General features: G+C 48.8%; 1 protein-coding gene across 2 annotated transcripts; it reads right to left on the bottom strand.

Annotated features, from left to right (window-relative positions):
* Positions 1 to 214: 214 nt before the first annotated feature.
* On the bottom strand, positions 215 to 20,096 carry ARFGAP2 (ADP ribosylation factor GTPase activating protein 2). Of its 2 annotated transcripts, XM_066583362.1 has the most exons (17): positions 19,984 to 20,096; positions 12,833 to 12,951; positions 11,861 to 11,933; positions 11,654 to 11,785; positions 10,829 to 10,909; positions 10,547 to 10,652; positions 10,417 to 10,473; positions 9,933 to 9,977; positions 9,284 to 9,336; positions 9,072 to 9,208; positions 8,860 to 8,991; positions 7,755 to 7,880; positions 6,326 to 6,463; positions 4,403 to 4,526; positions 1,632 to 1,725; positions 1,043 to 1,161; positions 215 to 955 (listed from the first exon to the last, which is right to left on the bottom strand). In XM_066583362.1, the coding sequence occupies exons 1-17, from the start codon at positions 20,053 to 20,055 to the stop codon at positions 935 to 937; spliced, it is 1,629 nt and encodes a 542-aa protein (XP_066439459.1). In that variant the 5' UTR covers positions 20,056 to 20,096; the 3' UTR covers positions 215 to 934. The 2 variants fall into 2 exon arrangements, with proteins under 2 accessions (XP_066439459.1, XP_066439461.1); XM_066583364.1 differs by lacking the exon at positions 9,933 to 9,977.
* Between the last annotated feature and the right edge of the window lie 1,278 nt (positions 20,097 to 21,374).

Below are 21,374 nucleotides of genomic sequence, written 5' to 3'. Positions count from 1 at the left end.
CCCTCCAATACTGCCCCCCTGTGTGCGCTACAATATATGGCCCAGTACCAACCCCTGTAACATCCCACTAGTAACCCCTCCAATACTGCCCCCTGTGTGCGCTACAATAAAAGTGTCAAAGTTTTTGGTAACGCTGCCATCTTTGTGGTTTTCACTTAGAATAAGCCTAGCAGACGCCGCACTTCTATTGCAGGTGATATCACACACAGCCGACTTGTGCCTCAGTATCTTTATTCACTTTTGCCCGGTCAACACTGTAAATAACATTCGGAGAGGCATGTGGTACTAAGTAGACTTTACAGACCCAGTCTTGCACCCGACAGGCAGCTGTGCACCAAGAGACGACATAATAAATACTCATGCAGCCAGTCTCTCTGGAGTGTCTCCCGCCATGCAGGGACCGTGTGACCCTCGTATCCCGCCACGCTCCACACTTGCAAAAGGATTAAAATGTTAAAACCACAATAGTCACACGGATTAATACAGGATGTGATCGTCTTCATCCAGACGGTAACAGTCATTCCTTCTCTACAAGGAGGTGCTTTACGTCTTCACATCAGTGCTTCATCCTGCCTACAACGCAGTCATAAAACATGCTATACAGATAGACCCTGCCATCGTTAACATAAGAGCCCCCCATATAGTCGTCATCTCACACGAACACACAAGGTAAAAGCACACAGTCTCTGGGCGTCCCTTGCAGGGGAGCAGCAGCTGATGGGCACGAGCGACAGCGGACATTGTGGAAGTGGGGTGAGAAATGCTCCAGGAGCGGACGTGGTGTTAGAGGAATACTGAAGCCGTCGGTTTCTAGAAAGGGGTCATTGCCAGCAGCTGGAGAGACGACCGGTTACTCCCTCCCTTCCTGACCCCTCCGTTTTCCTAAAACCATGGGAAAATGCCACAGAACGAATCCGACTTCTTTCCCGACTATTTAGTAGGAGCTATATCGGTCCTGTGGGAAAGAAAAGGCAGACTGGGTAAAGAGAAAAACAGACAATGGAAATCAAGGTGGATCCAGGTGATGGAGTAAATGTGGCACCTGTAGAGAGTTCATCACGCCATTGGCCAGGACCGCCATCTTGCCTGCAACAGATTTGACTCCCTGCTTAAAGTGGGTGATGTCAGCAGACGGGATTACGTTACCCAGAGAAACACCAGCTGAGGGGGTAGAAACAAAACCAGTTCACTATATGTTCATGAAGAATGGGGAATTAGGTAAAATAACACTTAGGCCATTTTCACACGGCCGAGAAAAATCACGCATGATTTCTGCGTTACGAGATGCACGAATATGAACCCCATTCTTTTGAATATGTGTATACACACAAGCGATTTTTTTTTTCCCTACAACGCGGTGTGGGAAAATAAATCGCGGCGTGTACCATCTATGGGTGTTCCTTCAGGACGCATTACCCAATTGAAAACAAATGGAAACATTCCGCAATCCTCTGCCACGGCTAAAAGCCACGCCGCCGGAGGATCACTACTTTGCTAAAGTGATGGGAGGAAGTTTTAACACAAAAATGCCTCACATCCGGGGGGGGGGGGGGGACGCACATTGGCGAGCGCAATATTGGGCAGAGTTTCAAGGCACGATATCGCACTCACCCATGTGAAATTAGCCTTACCTCCTGGATTTACAGAGTCAGCCTCCCCAAAGAGATCGGCTGAGCTGATGGAAGTACTGGAGGAGAGCTGCTGCAGGCGGGATCTGGCTTCATACTGTGAACCAAAGATAGCGTATTACACCCTATATATTTATTCAGGACCCTCGTGTATTATTAGCAGCAGGCATTAATCACTCTGGAGGATCCAACATATCTGTACAATCGAGCCTCCATTGATTTCAATGGGAACTGTGCCACGCTTTATTCCCTTACAATGGCATCGCAGAGAATGGAACATTGGTTGCTGGGTCCACCACATTTTACAGCCGGGGTTCTTGGTAGTAAGGCACCATGTGTTCATAGGGAAAGCCTTTTAATAACACCGGGTTATCCAACACAGACAACCCCTTTAACCCGTTTAGGGCCAAGAACCAAAGGTTTGCAGCACTTTAACCCCAGCCGATAGTAAAATCTACAGCACAAGATTAAAGCTCCTGCAATCTAGCGGCTGCAGGTCAAGTGCTGGGAGATAGTCGAGCACCTGGAGGAGAAGACAAAAGCACTTTTTTCTGTGCAACGGGAGCTTCTATGAATGCTGCTCCTATAGGAGGTTCCAGTTACAGTGGACCGCTATTGAGGAAAAAAAGAAGAAAAACAAACTCCCCACCCCCCCAAAAAACATGAATGTCTCCTAGAGACCCGATACGACATCATGGAGGAATATAGATGTAAAAAAAAACAAATGGGTTAAAAAAAAAAAAAAAAAGTTATCTGCTCAAAAACAGTAGTCTTTAAGGGGTTAATACCCATAGCAGCGATATGTCCAATTAGACGTACAGTATTTTGTAACCACAACCGCACACTTGGGCGACTAGTAAGTTGGTGTTAGATATTAGACAAATGGCAATGAAATACCACCCCCTAGTGGACACAGCCCAACAAAGATGCGCATCCGCCACGATCCGCCGCAGTATTTACGTTGATGGTACAGATTTATTAGCTGGCCGATTGCAGCAATTAAATAATTAACAGGGGTCTCTATGGAGTGTTTGAAGGCAACAGCTGAACACGATTCCCCTCCGCTTCATAATTTGGACTGATGAAGAAACCCGACCTCCTTCTGCTACAGGGTAATACTCCGAATAAAGCCCTAACCTACTTTCCTCACTTTGTAAACAGCCTGTAAGCCGCAGTTCGGCACCGATGGCCCAGTTCCCGTACGGAGAGGCGGGTGGAGGAGACGGTCATAAATCTGTCACTGCCTAATAAATGCTCCTGCCTGGTGGCAGCTAGAAAGGTTACAGAATGAGTTACAGTTGAGGGAACATCGGCGCAACCATGCAGAGCAAATGCTGATATATAATGAAAGGCAGAGGGAGAGACGATTCAGCGGCGGTGCATGCAAGGACATTAAGCTGGTGATTTCCACATCAATGAACCAATGTCCTGTGGGGGGGGGCGCTTTGTGCCGACGGTAAAAGATGAGACAGGGGAGAGAAAACAGACAACTAAATAATCAACTAAAGGAAATTTCAGCAGCATCACCAAAGAAGAGTCAACAAACTAACATTATTATTATGGAGATACGTTAATGGATACGGAGTGGGATATAAAGGAATGAATATCTGCTCTGCAATGTAGCGCACCGAGGTCGGCGGGCTGTATAGCGGTTGCCATGACTCGCATCGGTCTCTTTTGGAGAGTGTGAGGAATACAAAAGCGTGGGGAGAACATAGACAGCCATCACATTTCTATGGCCGCAGTAAATACATCTGTCGGTAATTGATGAATGAATACATTCCACTGGCAACTGAATCGGGACAATCAGATTCTCAGACCTTTGGAAAAGTCTATTTCTGAGAAAACTGAGGAAGGAGAAACGTCTGGAGCCGCAGAACTGGAAGGGAAACCTGATGTCATATACTTAAAGAGACCTTCCAGACCTGGACAAACAAAGATGGCTGCACCAGCTTCACTTAGAACCTAATCCACACTGTGCAATAGTATGCATCATTATTGTAAGGCACTACACACCTGCTTTGAGCAGCAGCGGGGAATGACAGTAGCTGTAGTGCCTTAGACTAACGATACAGACTAATAACAGAGTGGGCATCAGGTAGGTCAGCTGCACACGGGAGAGCAGGATTCCGCATCCGGCTGTGACCCTCCCCAGCCGGTGACCCTGCAAAATATGTATTGCGGATGACCGCGGACGCTCGCCGTATTTCACGCGCTGACGCTAAGCGATGACGCAGGTACCCACGGCCCATGCACAATGTTAATTGCAGATGGGCTGCGTGTCGGATGGCCTCCATTGACATCAATAGGGGCCGTCCGCACGCAGTCCGTACCAAAGTAGAGCATGCTGCGATTTATCCTCCATTCACAGAATACGCAATTAGTTTAGGGAGAGACTGATTAACCCTTTCCAATCCACTGTCTGACCTCTGAAGACATTATGATTTAAGGCTGTACAGTTCCGATGTTGGAAGACGTCCGTCGGGGTTCTCTTACTGTATATTACCAGCCTCTCTGCTGTCGGAGCCTATCCAACGTGTCACCTCATGCAGTACTGGCTTTCGCCAGCATATAGCGCTGTTGTATAACGGCAGAAAAAAAGAGTAAGCCCCCTAGGAAAACCAGGATACAAATTGGATTGGAAAGGGTTAAACTGTTGAATTACAACCGCCCAATCCTTTTGCTCTCCGTAGATAAGCCGCCGCCGGTGGGCTCTGCAACAACTAACTCCTTTCTCTCGAGAAGTTCTTGGGGAACGGGAGCAACAATCTTACCTCAGTGTCTTGCTCTCTCCCAAAAAACATATCGGAGGAGATTGCTTTTGCACTGGCAAATTTCATGCGTGCCTCGTTGGACTCGGGAGCAGGGGTGCTCTCTGGCTTTCTCCTATTTGCAGGCCTGTGATACAAACAAGATTCCATAAATAAATGAAGTATCCTTCCATTATACTAATTGCTAAGAATTCTAAAAAGGAGTATATTTTCTCTTGAAGTGTACCTGACTGTTCAGAATAAGCTGTGGGGTGTGAACAGGAGGACCACCACTAGATCTGCCCATTCTATGGACATGTATCACCAGTAGAGATGAGCAAGCATACTCGCTAAGGACAATTGCTCGACCGAGAATTGTCCTTAGCAAGTATCTCCCCGCTCGGAAGAAAAGGTTCGGCTGCTGGCGTGGGTGAGAGGTGGGGAGGGAGCGTGGGGGGGGGGGGGGGGGGGTAAGGGAGAGAGAGAGATCTCCCCTTCGTTCCTCCCCGCTCTCCCCTGCCGCCGGCAGCTGAATCTTTGCTCCCGAGCAGGTAGGTACTCGCTAAGGGCAATGCTCGATCGAGCAATTGCCCTTAACGAGTATGCTCGCTCATCTCTAATCACCAGTTTCCTGCTCACCAGGCCGTATCCGATTCTCAGTCTTCCCTAAGCTGGTAGGTGAACACTACTTTTATGTTCCGCATATCTTGCTCTCCTTTGTGTGCAGTGTATCTTCTATCTGTAGCACCCCCGCATAAGTAACAGCAGCATGAAGGACATTATACAGCAGTAATCAGTAGAGATGGGATTTCAATATCTGTGAGATGGCAAACACTATCCGATGCAGAAGCATTACTGCAAGTCTCTCCTCCCCATTGATTTCTATGGACAGCATAAGAACACCACTAGCTTTCCATTATCCATATCTTGCTGTCTGTTACTAGAGATGGACTTTGCTTTATAGATAGTGGACAGCAAACAGGTGACAAGGAGACCCATTTACGGAGATTTGTCAGCACTAAAATAATAATTCTAAGTAAAGTAATTAGCATTATAATTATTATGTAGGCCCAAGTTTGTTCAAATAGTCTGACTGCAATATACTGCTTGCAATAGTGATCACAGGCAATGGCAAGCTGGGACGCCCTGTTGCCATAGCAAGCCATCGGCCCTCCGCGATTACATTGTAGAGGTCCGATGAAATCACAGAGTGTCCTCTCCCTCTGTGAAGCTTTTTGACACAGCGATCTACATAGATCATGGCACGTAGGGGGTTAACAGCAGGAAGGAGGGGGGGGGGGGGTTGTGTCGCTGTCTTTATTGGTTACAGCTGACTCCCGCTGCGGGATGGCATGGGCTCAGCTTCTGACCCCACGCTATCCACAGGGGGTACGTTTACATCCAGTTGTGTTAAAAACCCCACAATCAAGAGGTAAACGTACCCCCTGTGACATTAGGAGATTAATCATCTGTTTGGAAAGGATCCTGAGCGGCAAATACCAGCCAACCAGTTATTGATGGTCTATCCTCCGGATTAGCCATTAACTGTGCTTCCAAAAAAAACTTAATATGTTATAGGGACGTCAAAACTTTTGATCAGCGGGCGAGGGGGTAGGGCGGGTGCAGAGATCCATACCAATTGCTAGAATGCTGCAGCTAAAGCCCTCAGAGCACTGGCACTACTAACTAGCTGAAGACTGGCTCACAGACTTCCATTGAGCCTCTCTTCAGCTAGCAGGTATTGACAGCACTCTGATGAGCACTTCAGCTCCTGCGTTTTAGCAATTGGTGGGGGTCTCATTTCCTGGACCATCAGCGATCGAAACTTTTGAAATGTCAAGGTTTTTGAAAGTACAATTACACTTTAAGACAGCTGGGCAGAGAAGACCCATCACAGAAGCTATAGCACCAACATGAACAGAAGCTAGAAGAAGAGTGATAACTCACCGGTCTCTTGCTGGTTGAATACTAGAGATGGTCACCTCTCGCTCCTCCTCAGCCTTATCTGTGGACCCCCACGTTGAGATTTCTGTCTCCCATCGTGGGCTAAAACCTTCCCCTAATGAGAATGGGTTATCTTTATATCTAAAAAGAGGGGAAAGAATTCAGCTTTCAGAAGTGCATTATTAATAGCGTATTTACGTACTCTATTACATATGTTCTTATTAAAGTGACCTTCAGGGTCCTGGACACACGAAGATGGCCACACTGACTATCCAATGCAATGTTCCCCAACTCCAGTCCGCCAACAGGTCATGTTTTCAGGATTTCCTCAGTGTTGCACAGGTGATGTCATTATTGTCGGTGCCTCAGACATTACCACAGGTGTTCTTACCATAGGATATCCGGAAAACATGACCTGTTGGTGGTCCTGAGGACTGAAGTTGGGGACCACTGATCTAATGCACACTGTGTATTTGTATGCATCATTAGTCTAAGAGGTTACACCTCCTCCGCTTGACCACATAAGCAGCATGTAGTGTCTTTGGCTGGGGGTTCACACAGGGGCGGAATTGCCAAAGGAATTTCGTGCTGACTTCACACTGAAATTCCGCCGGCATTCTTAGGCCAGAGACCCAGCAGAAAAGTGGGCGAGATTTGCAAAAGTCTCATCCACACAATGCAGACAGTCCGCTGGGACAAGCCACGAATTCAAATCCGCGACATGTCAATTGTATCGCCGTTTCTTCTGCAGGCTCTCTTCTCTCTATGGTGAGAGACTCCGGCAGCAGAATACAGGCAGAGAGGCCGCTTCAAACCCGCACCACATGGTATGGATTTTGAAGCAGCCTTTCCGCTGTAGAAATCTCGCTGGATTTCCGTCCCATGGGAACCCAGTCTTAGGGCTCCTGCACATGGGTGGATTTGATTTGCGGAATGCGGAGCGAACAGCTGCTTCTGGATTTCGCAGCAAATACTGCTCATAGCCTCCTATGGAGAACCGCTACTTCCTGCACACAAGCGGAAACTGTGATTTCCGATCGCGGCAGAAAAAAGACGCAGCATGCTCCATTTGTGCGGTTTTTCCCTGTCCGTCCCGCAGCCCTTCCACGATAATCATTGCAGAAAGACTGTGGGATCTGCGTCATTACCTAGCGACGGTGCGGCATGATCTGTTCTGCGCATGTGCAATGGCTGGCACTTCAGCAGTACAGATAAAGAAGAATCCAGATGGGCACAGGGTCAGATCCCGCATGCCGGATCAGACCCTGTCGTGTGCAGGAGGCCTTATACTACCAATGCATAGTGTGCATCAGGTAGTCAGAGAAGCAGTGCAGTCAGCTTTGTTTGCCCAGGACTGGTGGGTCACTTTAATTTACAACCAAATGGTGACATATAGACACTTCACAGAGAGTAGCAAAATAAAAACACTCACTTAGGAGGACCAGAAGTAAAGCTGGCATCTTCCATGAGGTCAAGCTGTGACCGGGAGGATTTAGTAGCAACAGGCGTTTCTTGCTCAATTACATGCATTTCTGACAGCACAGAGTGCGAGATGGAGCTGGACAAAAAATAAAAGGGGGGGAAAAAAAAAAAAGTATACATTAGATTTAAAATGAGATTAAAATGGTAACGCACTTAAAGAGCTTGTATAAGGATAGACTTATCTAGCCATAGGATGGGTGATAAAAGTTTGATCAGTGAGGGTCTCACCTCTGAGATCTCCACCGATCCTGAGTACGGGAGTCCCGTGTCCCCCTTCTTCTAGTCACAGTGCCCACTTTCAGTGACGTCGGATTGAATGGAGCAGTAAACTGCACATGCACGACTGCCCCGTTCATTTTAATAGAGCTGATGGATAAGCCGAGTATAAGCACTTTGCCACTTTATTCATTTTCAGTGCGACTGGCGGAGATAGCAATGTGCATCAGCAGGGAGTGCAGCGAACCCACAGTAAGAAGGGGAGACTGGACCCGGTTCTCAGGATTGGTCGGGGGTCTCACCCCACCAATCTGACTTTTATTCACCAAGCCTATGGATAGGTAAGAAGTCTATTCTGGTACAATCCTTTTAATGTTTGAGAGCCTTATTAGAATTCTGCATTGTGACGTTCCTCCTTTACTGTTCCTGGAAATGTAAGAGTACATTGACAACCGCAGAGTAAATTCCACTTTTCAATGTTTTGTGATCCTACAATAAGTGTTAGTAGTGTCAGACTGTAGAACACACCCCACTGACAAGAAGAATAGTTAGTTGTCAATGTAGTGATACATTCCCAGGGAGAATAACACAGGAATAGTACAGTGTAGAGGAAAAGTTTGTTTTTCAGAGGGAATACAAACATTTACTAAAACCGATATGTCAGATAACCAACAGATGCTCTTGAAATGTGAACAGGAAAATTTCTATTTATGGACTAATCAGAGATCTTGAAAACGGAGATTGATACGACCCTTAAGTCTAGAGCTTGGTGCCTCGATCTGCATAAGTAATAAAAGGTGCACATGTATCTAGTACAGGATGAGGTTAGGCACACGTACCTGCGGGAAGCCAGGCCCATACCCAAGCGCTCAGCCTGTTCTCTCTTCTTTCCTTCCAAGGTCTGCAGCTTCTTCTCCTCCTTCTTGCGATCTATCTGGAGCTCTTGGTAAGCCAACCTCATGGAGGAGACCCTGGACAGAGAGGTAGGGTGAAGCAGTGACATCTACCTGCCTACACACAGCAAGATGACTGGGTACATACAAATACTTACAGCGACTCCTCTGCTTCCTTCCGGAGCTCAGCAGCCTGCTGCTCCCTCAACTTTTCTGCCACCTGCGCCTTCTTCTCAATCTCACTAAAACTTTGGCTGCTCACTTTTTGGGCACCAAGACCCTTCTTTGCCCCGAGCTGTAAAAGAAGAAGGTGTGAGGACCATACAACCACTCTGCAGAACTGCATCCCCTCCAACCTATGGGTACTTACCCCTTTCTTGGCAGCAGAAGGTTTCTTCTTTCCAATGAGAGATGGTTTCACCTCTACAAAAAAAAAAAGCAGCAAAGAAGGTAAAAGAACTTAATGTACCTGGGCTTGGAGTTAGTAAGAAGGTGGCAGAGCACAGCAGTGAACCCCATGCCAGAAAATAGATATAGGTTAGTACTGCAAGACCCTGACACGTATGTCCATAGTGAGGCATCCTGCTGTGCGGAACAAGATGGGCACACATGGGCAACTTTGCACCAGTGACAGTAATTCATTGTCACTAATCCATAGCAATCAAGCATACATACTGCAGCTGCAAAGTCATCAATAGGAAGTTAGAGGGTCTGACACCTGAAAGCAACCCTCCGGTCCTGGACAAAAACATGGCGGCATCATTTTTCTGACTACCTGATGCACAGGAGTATGCATTGGTAGTCTAAGACACTACATGCTGCTCTACCTGGCCGGTACTGGTTAATTGAAGCAGGTGTAGTGTCAGACTAATGATGCATACTAATGTACAGTGTGTATCAGGCAGTCAGAGAAGCTGGTGTGGCCATCTTTGTTTGTCTGTGTGCCGAGAGTCGCTTGAAGTACAACATTACATGCCAAGCACACAGCAGCCAGAGCGAGCCAGTCACCATCTGGTCACCTGTGCTGGGGGAAGGCTCCTGAACTGAAAGGCACATGGCCAGGTCTGAGGAAGAGAAGAACATGTACGAAAATACAGCAGATGTATGGAATATGAGGAGGGTACACAGTCTAAGTGGAAACACTGGAAGGAGAGGACAGAGCAGCAACCTACCCGTCACAAGTCTGCTGGTCAACTTTAGGAACCATGCAAACTTTAAAACTCTCTCCTGGCTCAGCCAAGCATTCATTGGCTTTGCCTTTTTCCATTGTTCCTATACAAAACACGACAGTGGCCTATCCATGGGAAGGGGGTCAAAAGATCGGACATTGAAATTCAATATGCCCGATCCCCCTTCATTATCTGTTGGAGGAAATTGAGAGGTCCCCATATGCATACGAGACTTGTCTGTTCCCACCAAAATAGTCTTGGCTGTATGACCAGTCTATTGTGTGTGGGGGCCTTAAGTCTGTAAGAACTAACAGTGAACAAGGGAAGCACCTACCTATTATTGCTTTTGGTGACGTGCTCAGGTTGTCAACATTTGGACCCGAGTCAACACCTACAAGGAGAAACTGATGAGGAGCGTAGAACATGATGAGAAATCTTAAATCACAAGGTGGGGAAACACTCACATGGGGTTTCAATACTGGCAGGGTCACTGGATGGCTGTTTTGCTGCCGGCTGGATGCCCTCCGGTACTTGTTCTACAACTGGTGATGCCTCCCAGGAGCCGGAGGGCTATGGGATACAAAGTGCAATGGATTTACTTATAAACCACAGTTATTGTGTAAGGTGAAGCAATGACAAATGCCTATGAACACATTCAGCCCATATAATACAACCTCCTCCAGTATATACAGATTATATGGTTTAATGGGCATTTATATACATAGAGACTGGCAGGGCATACATACCTGGGTCAGTTCCTCAAAGAAGTCAGAATCCTTCTTCTCTGGAGAGTTTGCAAGAGGGCAATTCATCCCCTCAACCCAAAGCTGGAAAAAAAATGAATTCTTCATTCAGACACAGCTGAATTTATGTAATGAGAGGTTATCATTAGAGCTGAGCGAGCATACTCGTTAAGGCGATTTACTCGAGAACCTGCTGGCTCGTCCCTGAAGAGTCGGGGGGGGGGGGGGGAGGGGGCGGGGTGGAGAGTGAGAGAGATCTCTCTCTCACTCCCCCTCCCGATCCCCTCCGCAACCCCCCGCTCACCCCTGCAGCCCCCCCAAATCTTCAGGGGCGAGCCAGCAGGTACTCGAAAAAGGCGATGCTCTCTCGAATAAATCGCCTTAACGAGTATGCTCGCTCATCTCTACTTATCATTTCCCTTGTCAATAGGATGAGCGCCTACACAGCCTGATGTTATGGTCAATACTAATTCGAAAGTGTGAGAGCGTGCAGGGATATGTCCTAGTGACAAAAGAATGTAAACTGGCATCTGTGTATTAACATTTCCAGGAAGAGTAATTGAGGGATAACACTACACAGTTATAATAAAAGATCGGTTATCCATTTGGGCTCCGAGTCAGATGTCATAGTGCATTTTATTCGGAAATGTTGCAGCATTTCACTATAAAACACCCACAGGGGCAACAGGCGTCTATTCTGGGTTCATGCTGCCCATGATTCGGAGAGCATGGACCCGATGACAATATCTCTTGACACCGTATTAACAAAAAAACCAGACATGCCATCTCTTTAGTACTTCAGAAGAATGTCCCATTTAGAGCACTCACATCAGTACCATGCTTAGACATGGCGGAGCAGGCCAGTTGCCTGATCTTCTCTCGGTACATCTGAGCACTGCGACTGTTGTACTTGGCATTGGTGTCATTGGTGGTGCAGCCATGCTGATGGAAGAAAGCACTCTGCAAAAACAAAAGAAGTGACATTTGACACAATGGCAGGTGAGCCATGGGGTACGTAGCATTAGAGATACTCACTGCATTGGCATTGCCTCCAACTTGCATACATCTTAGCTGAAACCAGCTCCAGTTGGAATCCAGTTCAGTCGACCTGCAATGAAAAACACTTCTCCAATAATGATCAGCACAGAGGTGCTTTTACACGGCGCAATCTGATCAGCGCTTGTTTGTCCAGCCTTCACACAGGCCAATCCAGGAAGTATAAAGGATGAACATCCGCCATGCTGTTTCATCACTATTAGTAGAATATCCCCCAATTTCATCAGAATATGTGCTGCTGAGAATGATTTTCATGTCCCATGAATGATGCGCTCCTGCTACAGACAAGCATTTGCGAGACCGCTTAAAAGGGGTATTCCATGACTTTTACCATGGATGACGTACCCTCAGGTAAGGTCATCCATAGTTGTCCGATGGAGGTCCACCGCTCAGGATCCCCGCTGATCTCCTCCTCTGACCGCTGTGAATGCAGCAGGGCTGGACATAGTCATTGTCGGTCAGTTGCAGAAGTGTAATAGGAGGAATTGCTCCCATTGATGTCAATTGAGGTGAAGCCGTCTATTACACTTCCAGTCCTGCTGACCAATGTGGATGTGCAGCACCACTGCATGATCAGCTAATTGTCGGAGATCCAGGGTGGTGAACCCCCACTGATCGACTATTGAGGACCTGTCCTCGGGATAAGTCATCAGTAGTTGACGTCCCAGAATAGCCCTTTAATCTAATGGAGGGTATGACTGTGAAATGGGTTCAGGTACAGAATTGTTAAAAAGCAGGTGAGCAGGAGGCTTCCAGTACCCCTGTGTTAATCCTCTTCATTTTTGCGCCCCGTTCGGGCTGTCCACAGCAGGCTTTCCCCCTTTTAACCCTTTCCAATCCAGTGTCCCTGCCAACCCGCCCACACCCAAGTTCTTATTTATTTTGGGATGAGGTTAGACATCAGATTGGAAAGGGTCTACAATGTGGGTAACCTGCGTGAAATGGACTGACCTGATGAAGCTGAGGTGGACTCCCAGAGACCGATGGATGCCAGAGCAGTCGATGCATAGAAACACTCCATAGGGGATACTGGCCCAGCTAGGATTCTTGGCTCCGCAGTCAAAGCATGACTGAAAGACAAAGGATGAGAGAGTTAATATGGGAGCCGCAGCATAAACTGTACTCACACAATCACAGCGACTTGTACCGGCTGTAGCGGAAGCTAAGTATTTACATAGCAATGACCATCACAATATTGTAGTGTTTGCTGGTGAGCCGTGGACTCCACTTCATCATCTGACAGTCATTCCTCCCAACCTCCTGTGTTCTCAGAGAAGTGGGAAGCAGTCACGGCCGGACACCTCGAGCAGGGGTTGGTCTCACAAAGCATTGGACATCGTGAAACCCAAAGGGCCCGATCCTTCTTTCCCCTCTGAAACTCACAGCTAAACGCATCCGTCAGACTACTTGTGAGAACCAGGCCGCTCATCCGATGCATGCAGTCACCCCTGGTACATTCAGTGGCAGCACACAGCGAGGAAGGTAAATGTACTACACCCCCCGGACTCAAAGTGTCAGTTCCTGTAAGCTTATAATTGTACCTTAAAGGGAATCTGTCAGCTCCTGTAAGCCCCATAATACACAGGCAGGAAGGAATGGAGAGCAGAAACTAGTGTGACGGGAGCCGAATAGACGTTTCCCACCTAGCACATTTAAAGGGCCACTCCGGGGAAAACACATATCCGTCCCTGGCGCTCTCCTCTGTGTATTCCAGCCCTTTCCCTGCAGTGCAGCCCCCATCTTTATCACTTGCACATATATCTCAGGTTGCATCGGCACAGCTGTACCATTTCTTTCTGCAGGAAGGGGGGCAGTTTAGTTATCATTAGCTTCTCTAGTCTTCTAAATAAGCTACAGCCCACAAGTATATAGACAGAGGAGATCCCAGCTCGTCCTCCTATTATAAGGCCCACGAGAATACAGACAGGAGGATGAGCTGTGATCCCCTCTACCGTGTTTCCCCGAAAGTAAGACAGTGTCTTACTTTCTTTTTATCCCCAAAAGCCCCACTATGTCTTACTTTCGGGGTATGTCTTATATTGGACCTATACCGCGAAAGCAATTGTGTCTATACACTTCTGTATGGCCATATTAATGCACTTTGTAATGTACATTGTGCATTAATTATGAGCCATACAGAAGTTCTAAGAAGTTTTTCACTTACCTGCTCCGTTGCTGGCGTCCTCGTTTCCATGGAGCCGGCGCAGCCCCGTCACGTGCCGATTCCAGCCAATCAGGAGGCTGGAATCGGCAATGGACCGAGAGAGAAGATCCCGGCGGCCATCTTCAGCAGGTGAGTATGAAGACGCCGGACCGCCGGGATTCGGGTAAGTGACAAGTGCAGGGGACGGCGCGGTGACGTATGGAGAGGGGGGCGGCGCGGAAGTGGGCAGGAGGCGGCGTGCAGCTACGGTAGATGAGAGGGAGGCGGCAATACCCCCGTGTTTCCCCGAAAGTAAGACATATGTCTTACTTTCGGGGTACGGCTTATATTAGCCGACCCCCCTGAAACCCCCGATACGTCTTACAATCGGGGGTGTCTTACTATCGGGGAAACACGGTATTATAAGGCCCCCTGCATACACCAAATTCCGCATGTGGATTCCGGCTCTGCCAGCGGTGGCGTCCGCGCGTACCTGGTTAGTTTTGTTTTCTTCTGTACGGCTCGCCGTCGGACATGCGTAGTACGGATTTTTTTTTTAAACTACTGCTTTTCCCGCATTATCGCCCAGCGATGACGTGGAACCTGCAGCCTTTCCACTATGTCATTGCAGAAGGGCCGCCGATCAGACAGCTTCCATTGACTTCAGTGGAAGCCATCAGTGCGGAATCTGCGAAAAAAATGGAGCATGTAGCAATTTCTCCTCCGCTTGTGGAAACAGCAATTGGTTTCTGCAAGTGTGCAGGGAGAATAGATTTATCATAGCATGCTATGGGAACTATTTGCTGCAGATGTACGGTACGGACGCCCCAAGGATTCCACAGCTATAATATATAATTACACCCCCCCCCCCCCCCCCGGAGTGGCCCTGACCATCTATAGGGTGGAGAGGGGTTAAACTGCAGAGTTCCTGAGCATCCACTGCCAGGGCCCCCGCAGATCACTAGAATGGGAGTCTGAGCTCTCCGTTCTTCATCCGCATGAGAACGGCGAGAAGGAACTTGTAGGAAGCATTACGGCTACAAGAGATTGTCTGAAGGCTCGTTTGGCCAACTACTAGCCGCCCGCCCAGCCAAGTGTTCATGTGCTCTCAACAGGGGAGAAAGCCGCTGACAGATAACCCCAATGGCGGCTTATCTCCTTAGGAAACCAGATGGGCCGGTTGAAATCCAACTACATGAACCCCGACATCTGCCGGCTTTAGAATCGACCCGCTTTGTAGGAATTTACAGACTTTGCGGGATTATTCTTTTACATGAGCAAATCTGCCCATGCCAACAGCCACTTACCAACAGCGGGCATCTCCCTCAGTGCTCCTTACCTCTGTGTACCCAAGCACAAATGATCGTTCATTCCTGTATCGCTCATCTTTCAAAAGACTGCAGGATGTTTTCCCCGCGGCACATTTATACCAGCCGCGGGGAGAACAGTCGGACGGGGCCGGCAGCCGCGGGGAGAACAGTCGGACGGGGCCGGCAGCCGCGGGGAGAACAGTCGGACGGGGCCGGCAGCCGCGGGGAGAACAGTCGGACGGGGCCGGCAGCCGCGGGGAGAACAGTCGGACGGGGCCGGCAGCCGCGGGGAGAACAGTCGGACGGGGCCGGCAGCCGCGGGGAGAACAGTCGGACGGGGCCGGCAGCCGCGGGGAGAACAGTCGGACGGGGCCGGCAGCCGCGGGGAGAACAGTCGGACGGGGCCGGCAGCCGCGGGGAGAACAGTCGGACGGGGCCGGCAGCCGCGGGGAGAACAGTCGGACGGGGCCGGCAGCCGCGGGGAGAACAGTCGGACGGGGCCGGCAGCCGCGGGGAGAACAGTCGGACGGGGCCGGCAGCCGCGGGGAGAACAGTCGGACGGGGCCGGCAGCCGCGGGGAGAACAGTCGGACGGGGCCGGCAGCCGCGGGGAGAACAGTCGGACGGGACGGCAGCTGTTTGCAGAGCTCGGAGGGTGTTTAAACACACTGGGCTCTACAGACAACTCCTGGAGGTCCTTTTACATGCAAATGAAGATGAAGTGTTAATGGCCATTAAAGCCATTAGCACTTTATGCAAATACATTGCTAAAGGTACATTTACACAAAACTAATTTAGTTTAAAGTTTGCTTGACCCACCAGATAGTGAGCGACTGTTTTTTTTTTTTGAAAGATGAGTGTTTACACCGATCGATTTTCATGAAAGGGTCGCCTTTTCAATCACCCAGTGTGACGCTCGGTAGGGTTTACATTTAAAGCTACAGGGGGATTGTTTTCCTCGCAGGGCGTGCGCATTTGTGAACTGGCCTTTGAGAGCGGGTGGGTGTGGATAAAGCCACGCCAAAACCTGGCAACTGTCAAAATTAGGTGTTTGCCATACAGAAGGAAACTGGGTTTTCAGGTTTGAAGTAGATACAATGGCAAGTGCTGGATGTGTCACAAAATGCGACTGTGAAACAGTCACAAAAACGAAGAACAGGAAAGGCGTGCTATCGCTATGCGCTTTAAAAAAATTAAATTAAAAAAAACTGTAAGGCGTTCACTCTTTATGCCGTAGAATTAAAAAAAAATACATTCCCTTTGTTCTACCGCAGAGCTGACAGCTGAGACAATGTTATCAGCACTCCCCGCGGAGAACAAAGCATGAAGTCCCTGCCATCAGCTCTTCTGCCGAATGATGGATTTTATGCCGAACATAAAGTCATAGTTTGACAAAAAAAGTGAAAGATGGGCACGTTTACACGCAACGATTATCGATCAAAAGATGCCTTTTGAGCGAATATCGTCGTGTGTAAGAGGGCCTTCAAAGGGATAGAACAGATGAGCACTAAATAGTTTTATCAGTGATTCCTCCCTCTGATTACCATCACTGAGGATTACACAACATTATGCCTTCCCAGAGGTCTATTGTCACATAATGTCTTATCTTCATCCAGAGACACCAGTCTAGCAGAGGGATCTGCTCCCATTCATTCCTGGAGACACTTGTAATCCCCCTGTCCTCTCAGGAGGGGGGAGGCAAGAAGAACTTTATGGGACATTACACGGGACCATTGGCGCTCAAAGTTCATGCAAACAAACAAAATTGGGCAATAATCAATCGCCCAGAATAAAATGCAAAAACATTGTTTACTATTAGTTATCGCTGACCGTCAGGCCCGGTGGCTCCCGTGTACGGTACAGATACCCACAGCGGAAGACCTGCGAATGATCACAAAAACAAACTGCAAATGGTCGCAAATGCGTGCAGCTTTCTGTATGTACAGCACATCATCCACGCAGATGAACGGACACGGCAGGGAATGACATCAGGAAGCTGCCCCCTGGAAACCCCTTCTATCTATCAGGTGACATTCCCTTCTGCTGTCGGGGTGAGCGCTGCTCTGGGGGCCTTCAGGACAGGATGCTGCTCTCTCTGGGCTCGGCTGGTTTATACTACTTATTGTTGGACGCAATACAAAACCCCTCTTCTTGTGGAGGAGCGCAGAAGAACAAGCGAGGGCTGCAGACAGGCTGGATGGTGAGCGGCCCCCCTCAGAGCGTCCTGCATTGTTGGCCCGCAAATTCCCGCTTTCTTTATTCCATTTGTATCTGGTCTCCTAGCAACATGCGTACGAATGAATCCGCGCCCGTACACACTGTTAATTGCGTATGCATTGCGGATCAAACACACCCATAGCGATCAGTGCAGCCCATACGTGCGGTAAAATAGAGCATGCTGCGATTTTTCTTCCGCTTGCAGAATCTACAATTCCTACCCTCAGGCAGCATTAAAAGCAGGTGGGCACCAGACATCGCCACTAGGAACTTACCCCACAGCCACTACAAAGTGTATGATGATGTGTCGGGCACTTACCCCAGAGCCGCCATTATTTCAGCGAGCTGATCTACTGGGGTCCCGGCTGATCAACTGTTGACTTTGGCCGGACTCACACAAATGGGTTGTGATTATTCACAATTGCCTTTCGTAAACAAACGCGGATGCGAGCACTTTTTTTTTTTTTAGCATGGCTGTATGCTACGCACAGCATAATTGTCCGCATGGAAGAAAGATATCTCCCCTCTCCAGCCGGCATTCCTACTGTGTTTCCCCGAAGGTAAGCCCTAGCTACACTACATGAAAAAAAGAGAACAATACTCACCTAGCAGGCGCCGTCCGGGTCCCTTCCGCTGGTCTCTGGCAGGCTTCCGTGTAGTCCGCAATGCCGACGGAGCATCTCTCCTTTGTGATGGGGCTTGAATATCCTGTTTCTAGCAAAAGAATTGCTCTGATTGGCTGAGCTAGTGCTCCTGAGCCAATCACAGCCATTCACTGTTCATCAAGTGCAGCATTGCAGGAGCGCCGCAGCCCAGCGGGAGGGACCGAGACGGCGCCTGCTAGGCGACAATAAGATACCCTCTAAAAATAAGACCCTGTGCCTCTTTTGGGGGAAAAATATAAAAGACAGGGTCTTATTTTCAGGGAAACATGGTATCTATTTTCCTTTGAAATTGTGAGGGTTTCCGTCGCTCATACACATGAGCGTCTTAATTGCGAGGGGGGGGGGGGGGGAGGAGACACTCGCATCCATTGACTGCAACGTGGGCCGTCCGCGATAAAACAATCCATGCTGCGATTCTTCTTACGCGTGTGGAATCCACAATTCGTATCCATGAAGAAGCATTCTTTCCAATGCTCGCGTTTTACCGCGGACGGCGATCGCGAAATCCACAATCCTAATCTGCGCTGTGAGCCCGGCCTTATCCTGAGGGTGGGCCATCAACTGTTTAGTCCCGGGAACCGCCTTAAACGTCCGCGCACTTTTATATGAAGAGCACAGCCTTTAACAACCTCCAGGGGACCCTCCACGCAGAACAGGCGCACAACGCACCGCGGTAAACTGCGCACAGAGGTCCTCGGGCCGCCTGCAGCTTCGATGCAGAATTGAAAATGGCTTAAAACCTGCCGGCGATTCTGCATCAAAATCCGCTCTGATCTGCGGATTTGGTTTCCCATGAGAAAGGGCCAGTAAGTCATCAGCTGCTCGGAGCGGCATCATTGGCGCGGTTGTCCGCTACATCGCCATCTCAACCCGTCGGTGCGACAATCCTCTGTACCCGCAGAAGAGGTGATGAACGACACGAGGATCTGATCGTCACTCAATCGCTGAGGCAAGATCTGGCACAATCACATGATCAGCGGCGCACGCAGGAGGCTCTTCACCACGATGCACCGCATATTATACGGGCGTAATAAGCAATTTAAACACACTTGTGTGAGGGCGGCCTGGAGACACCGTCGCTTCGCAGACCCTTCTACAGGCGGTTCAGGGTAATTACTACTGATGATCTATCCTCAGGATCGATTGTTGATCATGGGGGTCGGCCGCTCTCGATCCCGGGCTGACCCCCATGATCAATAGTAAATACCCGGAATCCCCCTTTATGGGTGTTATCGGACCCCAGTGATTACTTATCACCCATCCGGTGGTGGGAGAACCCCTTTTATACGGGATCCACCATCATCTGATCGCCACACGTCCAGCGGAGGCCGCCATCACCTGATCAGATCCCCCTACAGGGGAGATGTAGTATTACATGTCCCCGTTAGCATCAGCCCCTCTTTGGCTCTTGTAATGAGGTCCGGACGACCCCTTTAATTACTCTTTTGGCCCATTTCTCCACTCGGTGACCTGCCATACGACTTCTCGGTTATCCCTCCGCTTTTCTGGGCTCCTGAATGGTCAATCTCATTAATCTACTAGCAGAATCCAGGAAAGCCGGCTGACAACTGCAGACAATGACAGATGAGGCAATGTCACCTGGGACAAGGGGGCAGTAACACTACAAGAACCAGCATGCTGTGGCTGGACGTGCTGAGACTTGTAGTACCACTACAGCTATAGGGGACTGGAAGCTTCAGTCATTGGAAGTCAGCCGGGCCCCTGCACCTGCATACAGTCCCGGAGCCCTGCACCGCCCTCGGCTCACCTTGTTGGTAGGTGCCGCCCGCAGCCGCTTAAACACCACTTGAATCTCCGCTTTAGTCGGCTCAGCAGCCATGTTTTCTCGCTCCCATGAATCACTGCGACTTTGCCGCGTCTCCACCAATCACAAAGTAGAATACATTTCAGCGAGACGCCGCAGAACCCAGCCAATCATAGAGCAGAACACATACGGCTGAATGTGACCAATCACTGAGAAGAACATTTACGGCTGAATGTGACCAATCACTGAGAAGAACACTTGTACGGCAGACGCTATTAAAACTGACCAATCAGGAAGCAAGGCACGATCACGTGAGTTTGGACGCGATTGACGTCGACGCAGCGGCCATATTGGTACTCCTAGCTGGTGGAGAAAGATGTCGGATTTTTAGAGATTGCTCTAAATCCGATTAAGAATTGTTTAAATCGTCATGATAAACATATTCAGCGCTAAGAATAAATCATTCCTGTTAAAGGCGTGTTGTTTGAAGAGGAAGATCACTGAAACGGATAACGATGTTACATAATATATATAACCAAAAGATGGCGCTATTCCAGTGGTTGTGAGCGTTGCTAGTGTAACAGAGCTGAGTTTGTTATTTGGCACAGTAGATATTACATATGAGTGCAGCTACTGAGTTCTCTTACGACGTATTCACATTTCACTGTCTTAGCGCAGAAAATATAAAAGGTGTCCCGTAATTGTTAAAGCATCCATCCCGAATCATCTTCACATGGAGACAACGATGAGGGATTTTTGCATTTTACAGGGGTATGCGGATTTTGATCCATGAATATGGAACAGATTCACGTACTGAAGTCCACATTTCTGCCTAGCAGCAGTCTTTATTTACGTAAATATGTAGTGTATGTACGGTTTAAAAAATAAAATAAAAATCGCACTTTGTGAGAACGCCACGAGCAAGCAGGGTTCCCGCATATTTACGCACGTCCATTAATTTCATTAGCTTCTATGATGTGTAATACACTCCAATATCGGAAATGCCGGGTATTTTTTCACGCGATCGCACAGTACCTGAAAAAAATACGCTCAAGTGAACGAACCAACTGAAATCAATGGGTTCTATTACCTCCGTATTCCGTGCCGAAAGAATGCGTGTTTAATATGCTACGCCAATGCTCGCGTGTGAATTAGCCCTTATGAGATGGTCACATGGCACAATTCATCGTGAACGTTGCCGCGGGTGCGAGCACAGGCGGAGTTTCCCACATGCATCGAGCCTGGAAAACTGCGACTTTTCTGCCGCGGATCGACACGCAGATTCAGCCCTGTAACTGGACAAAATCTACTTGCGGAATGTCAAACACCGATCCCCATGAAAAAGTGACGTGTCAAGGAATGAGTGGCGGTACAAGCCCTACGGAGACTGCGCA

This window comes from Eleutherodactylus coqui, chromosome 11 (assembly GCF_035609145.1).
Source record: "Eleutherodactylus coqui strain aEleCoq1 chromosome 11, aEleCoq1.hap1, whole genome shotgun sequence".
Lineage (NCBI taxonomy): Eukaryota > Metazoa > Chordata > Amphibia > Anura > Eleutherodactylidae > Eleutherodactylus > Eleutherodactylus coqui.
This window is presented reverse-complemented; position numbering and strand designations above follow the sequence as displayed.